Raw genomic sequence first — 13,971 nt, 5'->3', positions numbered from 1 at the left:
ACAGAGTCACTGTATGCGGATGTATGGAAATGACAAAGCGTTCACCTCCCGCACTAGGGAGCGCTCTTGTGCCTGGGGGTGGATTTGGCTTATGGGAAGATGAATGGTGTTGTCGTCATGCTTCTCTTTTGGGGGTCTTGCTAGGCCAGGGAGGAGCTCTGTGCACAGGGCTCCCTCTGGGAAGATGCTGAATCAGAACGCTCCCCACTGTCCTGACTGCTGCCTGCCCTCAGCTAGTGCCGCCGTCCCACTTTTTGGGCACCGTTGAGTGAGACTTGCAGGTGCTCAAACTTACACCAGGTGTCAGCAGCTGCACACGCGGGGCACTAAGGTGATTTAAAGCCACTTTCACTCACTCTTTGTTCCTGTGTGGAGCACAAGAACGGATGAACTAGGAATCCGGCCCCTTATATCTTGAGAACTCCCTACTCTGCCTTATAACGGTGACAGGCAGGATCTACCTGTTTCTGCCTTCAAAGGAGCAGCTATTTTCAAGGCGCAGCTACACCGGGTTATCCTCCACTGCAGCTAGGAAGTCTACGGCTTCCTCCCTTAAGTTATCACAGCTCAAGCAAGCATTGCCAGACGAGAGTCAGAACACCTATGAAATTCCTGTTGGGGTTTATCCCAAATTCCAGCACTACTGTCTGACTTGGGGGCTGTTCTTCCCAAGGGCATAACTGTCGTCTCCCCCCCATTGTTTAGAAATTTCTCAGACAAATTCCAAGTTCGCAGAAATGCAGGACTGAAAGTTGAGAGGTCATCTAGTCCAGTCCCCTGCACTCATGGCAGGACTAAGTATTACCTAGAGCTGGGGTAGGCAACCTATGGCACGCGTGCTGAAGGCGGCACGGGAGCTGATTTTCAGTGGCACTCACACTGCCCAGGTCCTGGCCACCGATCCGGAGGGCTCTGCATTTTAATTTAATTTTAAATGAAGCTTCCTAAACATTTTAAAAACCTTATTTACTTTACATACAACAATAGTTTAGTTATGTATTATAGACTTATAGAAAGAGACCTTCTAAAAATGTTAAAATGTATTACTGGCGCACGAAATCTTAAATAGAGTGAATAAATGAAGACTCGGCACACCACTTCTGAAAGGTTGCTGACCCCTGACCTAGACCATCCCTGACAGGGGTTTGTCTAAACTGCTCTTAAAAACATCCAATGACGGAAACTCCACAACCTCCCTGGGAAATTTGTTCCAGTGCTTAACTACCTTGACAGTTAGGAAGTTTTTTCTAATGTCTAATCTAAATCTCCTTTCCTGTAATGTAAGCCCAAGAATTTGTTTGGACAAGATTGGGCTTGGTGTTTAGTTTTGCAGCTGCCAAGCTCACCTGTGTTGACCACTAGAGCTTTCAAACGAATCCATCCACATAAAGTGGACATTACCAATAAAATAATCAACAGTGAAATTATTAATGTTAGCACTGGGCTTCAGAATTAAGCCCCTTTTGAGAAGACTGCAAGGTAAAAGGGAAGTTCTCTCCAGAGATGTAGAAAGTGAATTGGCTCACACTCTGAAGAAGATCTCCAAAACCAAATGAAAACTTAAAATCTACAGTCCTGCAACACCGCAATGCATAGGAACCTTCCATCCATAATCAAACATGGAATTTTCATTTTCCAATGGCCCTGCCTTCGGGTTTGTATTATAAATGGTAGTGAAGCGTTCCTCATACCTTCAAATGTGCCCAGCTGTTTCTTAAGCAGAATGCCACAGAGAAGGAGGAGATTATGTATTCAGATGTTGTGAGATAAAGTAGCCGCTGCGAATGTACATCAAATATTATTTTTGTCCATAGCTAGAACATTCTTTGCATCTGGAATAAAACTGTACTGCAGAGACAACAAGCTTCCTTTCTGGTAGACTCCACCTATTGCTTTAAACTATACAATGGGGAACTTGTTCCATGTAGCTTTGTAGATAACAAAAACAGCGATACTGAACTCTAACCCTCTGTTTCTACAAACATTCAAATGAATTCCCTTTTATCCTTCATCGTGGTTTTTTGAGAAGGCCCATACGCTCCAAGAGCAGATGTAAATTAACATATAGGCTTTGCAATGCAGTAGGCATTTTCTCACAATAATGGCCTAAGAACGTTTTTTGCTGTCACATTTTTTATTAATCAGAGCACACATGGCATCTCCAAGTGTAATTGTCATTCAGGGGTCACCCCAACATGAGCCCTGGCAAATCAATAGGCAACTGAAGTCATGTAACTCTAACACCACTTCCTAGTCCCTTTTCTTCCCATAGCATGTTATCATAAACAGATTGTTTCCACCTTCACTACAGTCTGTGGAGGATGGAGGGACCTGGAAGCAAAGATTCTGAAAATCTGCTTCCCTGTGGCAATTCTGGTATGAGGGCTAAAGAGTCTCAGGTTCAGAGCAAAAACCAATCATATACTGGAGCAAGGAAGAATCCCCCGTAGGGATGGGCCAGATGCATTGTGGGGCCCCATCAGCATGGCCATTCAAGGAATTCTAGTCATCTCAGCCCCCACATTATCCTCAGGATTGAAAAAAAATGTGTATTCTCTCTCCTTGAAGCAATCTGCATTAGGGCTTGAATTAAGCTTCCCTTTTCCAGGAGAGCTGAATTGGCATTTTGAACACATCGTGGGTGGAGTGGTTTCTGAAGTGCCCAATCATCTCTGAAGAGACACTAAGGGCCTGGTACCAGCTACTTATTCAGAGATCATAATCATTACAATAAGCGTCAGAAAGAAAGACTGGATTTACCCTACTGACTGTAGCCAAGTACTACACATAAGTTGGCTCAGTGGTGATAAATGTCACGTTTACAATAGGTTTTTTAACATGAAAGTCCATAATTTGCTTCCCAGGGACCTAAGCTTGATTATCTGGAGACTTAAACACATTTACTGAAGTCTAATGAATAGAATTAACACATCATTTAAACAGGGACTAATATGTATGCAAATTAGAAAAAGTTAAAAAAATAACAGTTCAGCCCACAGTTTCAGAAAATGTAGATTGCATCCTTACAAAATACGAATTTTTGTAATTCACATTCTCAGTATCTTCATATCTATGTTATCAAATTAGGTGCTTTGCATGTGAACAATAGGTTGCATTAAACCCATTTCAATTTTATATTTAAACTTGGAATTATAAAATAGATGATATTGAAACATGAATTATATAAATGCTAATTAAATACTTCATTTAATGACCAAAATAAATAGGCAGACCAAACAGGGCTAATTTCCATTTGCAAATTTCCCTAATTACTATATTTTCCTTTGGAAAACGGAAATTGTATTTCATGACTGAGAAAAATGAATCATTTATTCCTTGCCCATTAATTTTTTTTTTACATTTAAATTTTTGTTATATGTATTGGAATTGATCTCAAAGAGATATAATTAATCTTCCCGGGTAAATAGGTATAATATTAAATTAAATATCACCAGAATCAAATTATGGCTGATTTCCACATGCAAATTATGTTACTTAATAAAGTTTCTTTAATAAGAAAAAAAAACTGAATTATTATGAAACTTGAGTAATTGCTATCAAATCTGATGGGTGTGTGTCACCCTAAATATCACAAAACATGTTCAAAACAGGTCTGTAAACTAAATGCCACTGATGTTTTATAGGAGATTCAACTCTCCCAAAAGAAAAAAGGCAAGGGTACAAGACAAACATATAGTCATTAGGAAATTGGGAAATTCAACCATTAGCTGCGACTACAAGTCGGATTTTTTCTTATGCAAAGTCCAAAAGGAGCTTGTTGAAGAAGACACAGATTGAAAGAAAAGTCCTGCAGGGCTAAAGACAATGAAGAGAGTGGTGAGAAATAGTTCATCTGAATGAAGATGAAGCCTGTAATGATGCCAAGGTCAGGACAGTCTTGTTTTGCTGCTGTGTAAATGCCGGTCATGCCTAGAGTCAGCTTTAACTTTCGCACCCAGCATCACTAATGTTTTGGAGAACAGGATGCACGAACAACCACCTCTGACACTCCAAAACCGATGCAATACTGAAATGCACAAAAAATATGAATGGGGAATGTACATGAGACTGGTATATATAAACCCTCCTTAGAACTCTCCTTTGCCATGATTCCTACAAAAAACTTGACAACAGTTAGGTCACTGGTGTGCAGAGACCATCCCCCATCATGCTGACCAATATTGTCTCATTGTTTCCTTGTACTCCCTCATCGGTCTGTCTGGATCCATCTGTTGTCTCTTGTCTTATACTGAGAGTGTAAGCTTTTTAGGACATGGGCTGTCATTTGGTTCTGTGTTTCTACAATGGAGTCTGGTCCATGACTGGGGTTCCTTGGTGCTATGAGTGAGAGAGAGAAAGAGAGAAAGAAAGAGCGAGGAAGCTTTTATTAAAATAATTCAAAAACCAAGAAAATGAAGGCTATGAGGTAGGACTAGGACAATACTTCCAGAGGTTTGGTTTTGCATCTGTAATATGGACACCAAGTAGCAATGAAGGTTACCACGATTAGGAACTGAGTACTTCTGATTAGAAAACACAGGAGAGTAAAATACTGTAGTGTGTATTACCCTTATCCAATCACAACCTTCCTTCAGCAACATTAGTTTGTAACGTCATTGGCTGGCAGCAGCAGAAGAATAGATACTACCCAAGCAGCAGTCTTTAAAAGTTTCCCTTTTTCCAGTTCTCTCCCTGCCTCCTCTGTTATCTCTTTCAGCACCTATGCTTCCCTGCTTCTTACCAACTTGGGCTAAGCAGGAGGGATGAAACTGTCAGTGGAGGTGGCTTGCAGAAATGCTCCCAGATTCTAGATGCCAGGTATCTCTCTGGCATGCAACTGCCCCTTGTATCTACATAAAATCCTCAAGCCCTGTGCTTAATTTGGGTCAGGGCTGAGCCCCGGCACCTCTGGATTTGCGGCATCAGTTATGAGTGTAAAAAAATTGCTACGGCCCTGGCACCTAGTTCCTCGAGCCCCAGCACCTCTTAGAAATTAAGCACTACTCAAGCCTGACAACTGAAAAAACCCTGGTTAACAAACCACAGATTCTCTTGTTGCTAAAATGGTGAGAATGGCAATTTTAACTTCCTAAGATGGGTTTAGAGAGTTTTTTATTCCCCTCCTGCTGCCTTGCAAAGTGCTACGCTCATATTCAGCGCACAAAGCCCCGTGCTAATACTCCATATTTATGAACAGAGGTGGATTCAATTTTCCATATGCTGTGAGCGACTCACCCCAATCCAGAGCCCACGAAAGGCCCCCATAGCACTGGACCCATATGAGCACACAAGAGGTGGGGGTGGGCACGCAGTACACTGTGAATGCTACATAGATAGAATTTCCAGGCCTCTTCAGCCCTGCAGAGCAGGGCCCGGCACAGGCCTAGAACAAGCCAGTGTGTTGGGGACCATGAGAAGTGGGCTGGGATATGGGGTGGAGCACTGTGGTCTAGTGATTGAGGCACTTTACTGGGATTGAGGGACAGGTGTGTTATACCTGGCTCAGCCACTCAGCTGCCGTGGGATGTTGAGGCACGTCACTTTCCCCTCTCTCTGCTTCCCCCTCCCACCCTTTGTCTGTCTTCTCTGTTTGGACTGCAAGCTCTTTGGGACAGACACTGTCTCTTGGTATATGTATGCACAAGGAACTGGGCTTATTTAGTCTGCAGAAGAGAAAAGAGTGAGGGGGGATTTGATAGCAGCCTTCAACTACCTGAAGGGGGGTTCCAAAGAGGATGGAGCTCAGCTGTTCTCAGTGGTCGCAGATGACAGAACAAGGAGCAATGGTCTCACGTTGCAGTGGGGGAGGTCTAGGTTGGATATTAGGAAAAGCTTTTTCACTAGGAGGGTGGTGACGCACTGGAATTGGTTACCTAGGGAGGTGGTGGAATCTCCATCCTTAGAGGTTTTTAAGACCCGGCTTGACAAAGCCCTGGCTGGGATGATTTAGTTGGGGTTGGTCCTGCTTTGAGCAGGGGGTTGGACTAGATGACCTCCTGATGTCTCTTCCAACCCTAAACTTCTATGATTCTATGACGGTCTATTAAGAAAGGAAGCTTTAAGATAAGATCACCCCTGTTCTTTATTATTTCATCCAGCTGTCTGATCCATTCTATGTATCCAGGTATACTGATGGATTGATTTGAACATTCCTAACTCTATAATTTCATACCCAGAGTGCCTCATGCTGTGAAACTAACTCGTGTTAATATTACTCCAGCGGTTGCTGTGGGATTGAGAATATGGCCCTTAGATGATTACACTTTACAGTTACATGGTGAGGACGAAAACATGATTTATCTGGCAGCTTCTGTTATTTCACTGTCTTATGATAAATGTATACGGGGCCCTCAGGATGCATCGACTTGTATTATAGGATGTTTCATTCACAGTTCTTCCAGGAGAGTCCGACACGACTGAAACTGATCTGTTTATGAGACAGCATATTATACAAACAGAGAGACTCTTCAGAGCATCACATAAAAGTATATAACCCAGCAACAGCTCAAATAAGGATGGGATAATAAATTGGTCCCTGGAGCAGGAGAGAGAAAGAGGCTATACTGTCAGTTTTGTCTTATTTGCAAAATGTTTTAATTTTAAAAATTAATATGAATATTTCACAAGAGTCATAATGACGGTTAATAATCTTTTTTAAATGGCCCATTTTCTCATCACCCTTTTAAAAAGTCTCACTTTATATCAAGGTTCCATTTTAAAAGAGTTTACAAAGGGTAAATAAATGAGTAATAGATGTTTTAATAAATAATCAATTGACATAAACGGTTATAGTGTCCATTATGGTTATAACCATGCCTTATGGCCTGCTTTGACACCTTCTACTGAGGTGCTCAATCATCAGCATCACATACTATGCATGTCCAAAACTCACTGTTAACCCTTTATAAACCAGCTATAAATAGAACCTTAATATGAAGTGTGACCATTTTAAAGATAATGGATCAAACTTATCTGTGCTGTAACCCCTCTGACTTCAAGAGGGTTACTGCGGAAATGAATCTGGCATATATAACAGGTGATTTCAGAATAAGACTTCTGAATGAACAAATTTGGTTAATTTCACATACATACATACATACATAGTTAGTAAGTCACCCCAGGCATTAAAAACTCCCCACCCGACCTGTACCGCCCTCACCTGCTCCCCTTCTCTGTTCTCTCCCCAGAAGGTGGCACTTCATGGAAACGTCGGGGTAAGCCCTTGGACTTTATTTTGTTACACTCTCTAAATAAAAAGAGACAAGAAGTGTATAAACAGAGTTTTTCAGACTGGCTGACAACAATTCTGTACGAGTTCAATTGAGTGATCTACATGGGGGGGGAAAAAGATACACATCCTCCCATTCAAATTGTATCTCTGAATTTCTCTGCTCTTGTCAGACGCATTCTTAAATAACAAAGTTAAAAAGAATACAATTCAATATTTTACATTGTCAGATTCTTTGCGGAGACAAAAGGAATTCTAAATAGTTGTTAAATCCTGTTCCGCCACTATAATATTTACGATAGTATAAAATTCACTCTATAGTCATGTTAAATATTTTATTATTAAATATGCATCAACATCTTTTGAATAAGAGCCAATCTAAAACTAGTCAAGCCAATGGAAGAGCTCCCATTGACTTCAGTGACCCTTTCCCTTAAAGTCCCCGAGGACAAGAAATTCGCATAGATGACCTAAGGTTTTGAAAGTCATAAGAGTGTAAGAACGGCCAGACTGGGTCAGACCAACAGTCTATCTAGCCCAGTATCCTGTCTCCTGACAGTGGCTGGTGCCAGATGCTTCCAAGGAAATGAACAGAACAGGGCAATTATTGATCGATCCATCCCCTGTCGTCCTGTCCCCGCTTCTGGCAATTAGAGGCTTAGGGACACCCAGAGCATGGGGTTGAATCCTTGACCATCTTGGCTAATAGCCACTGATAGACCTCTTATCCGCCATGCATTTATCCAATTTTTTTTTAACCAAATTATACTTTTGGCCTTCATAGCATCCTCAAGCAACAAGTTCTGCAGGGTGACTGTGCGTTGTGTGAAAAAGTACTTCCTTGTGTTTGTTTAAAACCTGCTGCCTATTAATTCTTGTAATTGCCAGGATCACCTCTGTCATCTTTAAAAAAAAAAATCAGCATTTAAGAGGTCTGTTCTGTTTTTTTCTTTAAGCAACATACCATCCAGGATCTGACCAGTTGGAATGGCTTAAAAACAGGATTTCTCTTCCTAGGATAATATTAAAAACTGTCTACGGCATATGAAATACAGGCACCAAGACGGCTTTTATTCAGTCATCTGGTTTATTTGAGGCTTAATTCTGAGTCCTTTTAACACTTAACATGCTGCATCTCTTTTGCAAGCACAGTTACATGAAACAATATCTGCAATACCATACAATTTCATCATCCTCATCCCTTTCCGTCAGGATGCTGCTAATTCCTCTCTCTTTTCACCTAGAATGCTACTGCTCTTTCTAGGATGTCCACTCACAATGCAGTACAGTAACTATGTAGAATCGGAGTTTTAGACCATACCTGCCGGTTCTAATAAGCAGCAGCTGTACCAAGCTCTCCTTCTCTTTGTTACAACATCTATAACCTGTCTCTGCTTTCAGGCTACCAACCACTGTAGAACAGATCAAATGAAACTCCGAACTCAGAACAGATTTGGTTTCCATCAACCTCTGGGTTTCGTGACACAGTAGCTACATGCCGCAGTGAAAGGCAGGCTCTGTCCACACTGCAGTGTGTAACGTCACTCAGCATTGAAAGGCTCTGGCAGAGACAGGCAGCTGGGAAAGGTAGCCTGTGGCCGTGGGGAGTGGCCAGAGCCTTTCCCCGCTGCTGGAGCTTTTCACTTTATTGGAAAAAGACTCTGGGAGCAGGGAGGCAGCAGGACACTGCACTGCTAAAAACAGCAGTGTAGACGTGGACGATACTGCTTCCGGGTGTAGAGAACCATGTAGGGAATATACCCTAGAGTTCTGATGTCTGGGCTTTACTTGCCTAAGCAGTACCTCACTGTCACTCCGCTCTTGCTACCCGTGCCAGCTGGGTGTGCAGTGTCTACTCGGCACGCTGACTGAGTGTAGACATACCTTTTATGTCCTTTCACTTAATACACTTCCAAGTGTATGCACACAGGCACTCTTAGCATGGAGTGAGCGTCCACACAGGGAGTTAGTAATTAATGCATGCTAACGACTCCAGGCATTCTCCCTGTGTAGACAAGCCTTCAGTTACATCCATCCATCCTGATCAGATCCATCCTGCTCTCGTTTACTTGGCCTAAATGTGGAGTTACTCCACACATACACTGGGACAAATGGGACATGAATCTGATTCACAGAGCTCTATGGGGTGGGATACGTATAACATAGGAGGATTTGGCTCAGAATACAGAGGAAACGGTGATTTAGAAATGCAATTAAATACGTTTGAGAACATATTTAGAACCAAACAATTTTTCAGTCACACAGGGCAGGTTCAAAACCCTCGCACGGCTGGAATCTGATCATGCTAACACCAGCATAAATGTGGAGTCACTACTGACTTCAATAGAATTACTCAGGTTTACACTAGGATGAAAGCAGAATCTATCCCATAGTATCTTGAGATGAGTGAATAATAATTTCTGCACTTAAAGTTCCTAAACAGGTTTTTGAAAACCTGAATATAAATAACTAAAGATACTAGTTGCTGAATTTTCTAAACTTCTTCACAGTTCCAGAAATTTCCACTAATCAGTTTTCTCTTTATAAAGTTCTGGGTATCTTGGCTTGGCAAAGTCCTCTTCATCTCTCCCACCTACCTTTTTTAAAAAAAAAAAATAAAGAAAACTAACAATAAATGTTGTTTGTTACAGACTGAAATCATCATCACATTGTCTAATGGGAAAACGGACAGCTCTTGTCATTCTTATCTAAAGAGCTTGCAGTGAAAAATAAAACTAAAGTGGCTTAAACAAATATAGAAACGACAGGTATAACAACAGAAGGGGACAATTTTCCATCTCTCTCTTTCTCTCTCCCCCCACACACTCACTCCAGTCCTTAAATCATCCAGTATGTTTAAAAAGCAACCTTCAGCCAGTGAATCTCTCTCTTCTTTTTGGGGGGCGGGGGAGGGGAGAGGAAGAGGGTCTAATGAGCATGAGTTAGTCTGTTCAAAAGCCAGAACATACATCTCCAAGCCAATTCAGCAGCAGGGGGTCCATTACTATAACAACTGACAACTCCAGTGAATTCTCAAAGGCCCTAAAGTAGCCATTTGGGAAAGAGTTACCGAGTAAAAATTGGCAAAGGAATGGCATTATTAGGTATCATGTGATCGGGCCCTCCCTGCACACAGCTGCACCTCACTATGTCAGCCATTCAAGCACAGAAGAAACATGTCACTGGCATCACAGAGCAGCTGGGGCACCGGAAAAGATCGTTTTTAGTTCCCCACTACAAGATTGGATCAAACACCACAAACTAACAATGAACTGAAATAGCTGCAGCACACCATACTTTGGGATTACAAGATCTTTTCCCCCTGGATTTCACATTGTTTTACTCTGAAAAGCTGAGCTACAGACAGAGAAGTATTTACCTGGATTATCTCGTGTTGTGTCTGAAGCCTGAAGAGGACGCAGACCGATGCTACAAGTTTGAATAAGTAACCAACAGCTGCCGAAGTTCCAAACTTAAAATGCAACAATGACCTGCCACTGGCACAATGAGACGCTTCAGCTCTCCACAGTATAGAAGAGGTAACTGATCACAGATCTGCCACACCTCAGTGAGCATGATCAGGACACCAAGATATGTCCTGAGTAAGCGAGTACTATTTCTGTACTGCCTCTAGTGGCACCGAAACCAAATACGACTCTTGTCTTTTGTACTGTATACACCAGATGCAAATAAGCTGTGAAGTGCTTCTCTGCACTGTCTGAACTGGGGAGCAAGAACGTGATGACGAAACCTACCCAACTCCCCCAAAAGTGATAGTAGGCATCAGATTTCTCAGTTTTTAATATCGTCTCCTCTTTCAGATGGCAGGAATGAGGTGGAAGGGTACGGCATGTTCCCCATCCCCACCGCTCCTTTGGTGAGGAATCACATGGACCTGCCAAATCACAGGGAGGTGGGCACGATGGACCACGCAGCAGTATGGGTGGAGTGCTCACTGTACTCTCCCCACTCCATGCAGCACTTTGCACCGACAGAAATGCAAAACCCACAGGGGGCTCAGATACCACGGTGATGGGCTCCAGTACGAGAATGTAGGTAGATGCTGTACTGCCAGTGCATGGATGGAGAGACCAACTGGAAGTTGCTGAACCTGGGAAGGGGGAAGTTGAGAAGGTAATTAAGGAATTGCTGGTGCAGAGGAGGCAGAAACACCGAATCTGGGATGGGGAATCAAGAGGCAGGTTCAGTGCTGATCAATACGGGAGTGGGGGAGCAGAGGACAGTCTAAGGAAAGAGCGAGAGTGTTTGGTAACTTGTAGGAAGTGCTTAGGCGTCCAACTGATCTCACAGCTCTTCTACGAATGTTTCTTCACCTCCAGCCTGTGAGGCCACACACTGTGGTCTGACTCACAGCTCCACTCTCTCCGGACTGCAGCACCGTGGCTAAGGGAAGCTTTATGCAGTCCCAACGGAACCATACCCACACTTTTACTCCTATGCCAACAAACCACACATGATTCTTTGGGGCTTAACTCACACTCCTGGGCAAATTTTGCACGTGCATCCACTGCACATGCTGAGACCTGCACTTGCATGTCAAAAGGATGTGTGTGGAAGATATGTAGGTACAACTTTGGAAACCCTTTGATTAGTTGTTTCCTAAGTCTTGCTGCTTCCTAACCTTTGTTAAAAATGCGAATGCTATACTTTTTGCATGACAGGAACTCAGCTCTGAATTTGATAGATTACTTTTACTACACACAAATCTGTAGTTTTCCTTTGAAAAACAATGTTTGGAAAGGTTGGTCCCAGACAAGATCTGGGGTGAGGCTGGGGCAGGGAGTGGAAAAAGTGTGTGTCTGAGAGAGAGATGTAGCAGTTCTTCTTGTCTCATCATTTTGTTGCTGCTATGGGAATATAGCAGATCATGTTTTCCAGCTAGGTACATGGGGTCATTCCTTCCACGTACAAGGAATGTTGCCACATATCCACCCAGGATGTTCACATATATCCATTGGGATGTCAGTGGGTGTCTGACAGACCAACATGCCCATACCAAACCTACACAATGGTCACTTGGATATCACCATATTTATTACTCTGTCTCATACCCCTAGATAATACATGTGAAAAAGATATGTCAATATAACGGAGTCTTTTTTTGTGAACAAATTGAAGAATTAAGTCTTTCAAGCACAAATAATGTAAAAATTAATTGTAGCATTAACTATTAAGACTGTGATTCAGGAAAGCACTTATATCTGTGCTTACGTCCATCCCAATTCAGCACAACGCTTAAGCACAAGTGGCAAATCTGAGAAACTGACCCAGACTGATAAATAAGCTGAAAAATTATACAGTAATACGTCACCGGGACCAGATGGTATTCACCCAAAAGATAGGAAATTGCAGAATTACTAACTGTGCTATGTAATCTATCACTTAAATCAGCTTCTGTACCAGACGACTGGAGGATAGCTAATGTGAGGCAAATTTGTAAAAAGGCTCCAGAGGCGATGCTGGCAGTTTACAGGCCAGTAAGCCTACCTTCAGTGCGAGGCAAATTGGTTAAAACTACAGTAAAGAACAGAATTATCAGACACATAGGTGAACACGATTTGCTGGGTAAGAGTCACAGCATGACTTTTGTAAAGGGAAATCAGGGCCGCCCAGAGGATTCAGGGGACCTGGTGCTTCGGCGGCGGGTCCCGGGGCGGAAGGACCCCCCGCCGCCGAATTGCCTCACTTGTCCTCCCTCTCCCCCCCCCGCGGCCCTGAGGGAAATCATGCCTCACCAATCTACTAGAATTCTTTGAGGGGGTCAACAAACATGGGACAATCCAGTGGGTATAGTGTAGTTGGACTTTCAGAAAGTCTTTGACAATGTCCCTCACTAAAGGCTCTTAAACTAAGCAGTCATGGGGTAAGAGGGAAGTTAAAAGACTGGAAACAAAGGGTAGGAATAAATAGTCAGTTTTCAGAATGGAGAGAGATAAATAGCAGGGTCCCCTCAGGGATCTGTACTGGGGCCAGTGCTGTTCAACATATTCATAAATGATCTGGAAAAAGGGGTCAACAGTGAGGTGGCAAAGTTTGCAGATGATACGAAACTACTCAAGATAGTTAAGTCCGAAGCAGACTGTGAAGAGTTACAAAAGGAATCTCACAAAACCAGCTGACTGGGCAACAAAATGGCAGATGTAATTTCCTGTTGTTAAATGCAAAGTAATGCACACTGGAAAACATAATCCCAACTATACATACAACATGATGAGGTCTAAATTAGCTGTTACCACTCAAGAAAGAAATCTTGGAGTCCAAGATAGTTCACTGAAAACATCCACTCAATGTGCAGTAGCAGTGAAAAAAGCTAACCGATTGTTAGGAACCATTAGGAAAGAGATAGATAATAAATCAGAAAATATAATCATGCCACTATACAAATCTAGGGTACACCCACACCTTGAAAACTGTGTGCAGTCCTGGTCACCCCATCTCAGAAAAGATATATTAGAATTAAAAAGGTCCAGTGAAGGGCAACAAAAATGAATAGGGGTATGGAACAGTTTCTATATGAGGAGAGATTAAAAAGACTGGGACTATTCAGTTTGGAAAAGAGACAATGGGGGGATATGAAAGAGGTCTATAAAATCATGAATGGTGTGGAGAAAGTGACTAGGGAAGTGTTATTTACTCCTTCACATAACACAAGAACTAGAGGAAATGAATAGGTAGCAGGTTTAAAACAAACATAAGAAGTACTTCTTCACACAACACACAGT

General features: G+C 42.4%; 1 protein-coding gene across 8 annotated transcripts in view; it reads right to left on the bottom strand.

The window, feature by feature from the left end:
• The window catches only part of PTPRG (protein tyrosine phosphatase receptor type G), a 579,897-nt gene that overhangs the window by 68,226 nt on the left and 497,700 nt on the right, over positions 1-13,971 (bottom strand). For 4 of the 8 annotated variants that reach the window (XM_065550638.1, XM_065550639.1, XM_065550633.1 and 1 more), the window contains one exon: positions 7,160-7,246. The exons of the other annotated variants lie outside the window; for them this stretch is intronic. In XM_065550638.1, coding sequence (XP_065406710.1) covers positions 7,160-7,246 — 87 coding nt within the window. The remainder of the gene's footprint in view (positions 1-7,159; positions 7,247-13,971) is intronic. 8 annotated transcript variants of the gene reach the window in all.

This window comes from Chrysemys picta, chromosome 7 (genome assembly GCF_011386835.1).
Source record: "Chrysemys picta bellii isolate R12L10 chromosome 7, ASM1138683v2, whole genome shotgun sequence".
Classification (NCBI taxonomy): Eukaryota; Metazoa; Chordata; order Testudines; family Emydidae; genus Chrysemys; species Chrysemys picta.
The sequence above is the reverse complement of the archived record's forward strand: the minus strand, read 5'-3'. Positions and strand labels throughout refer to the sequence as shown.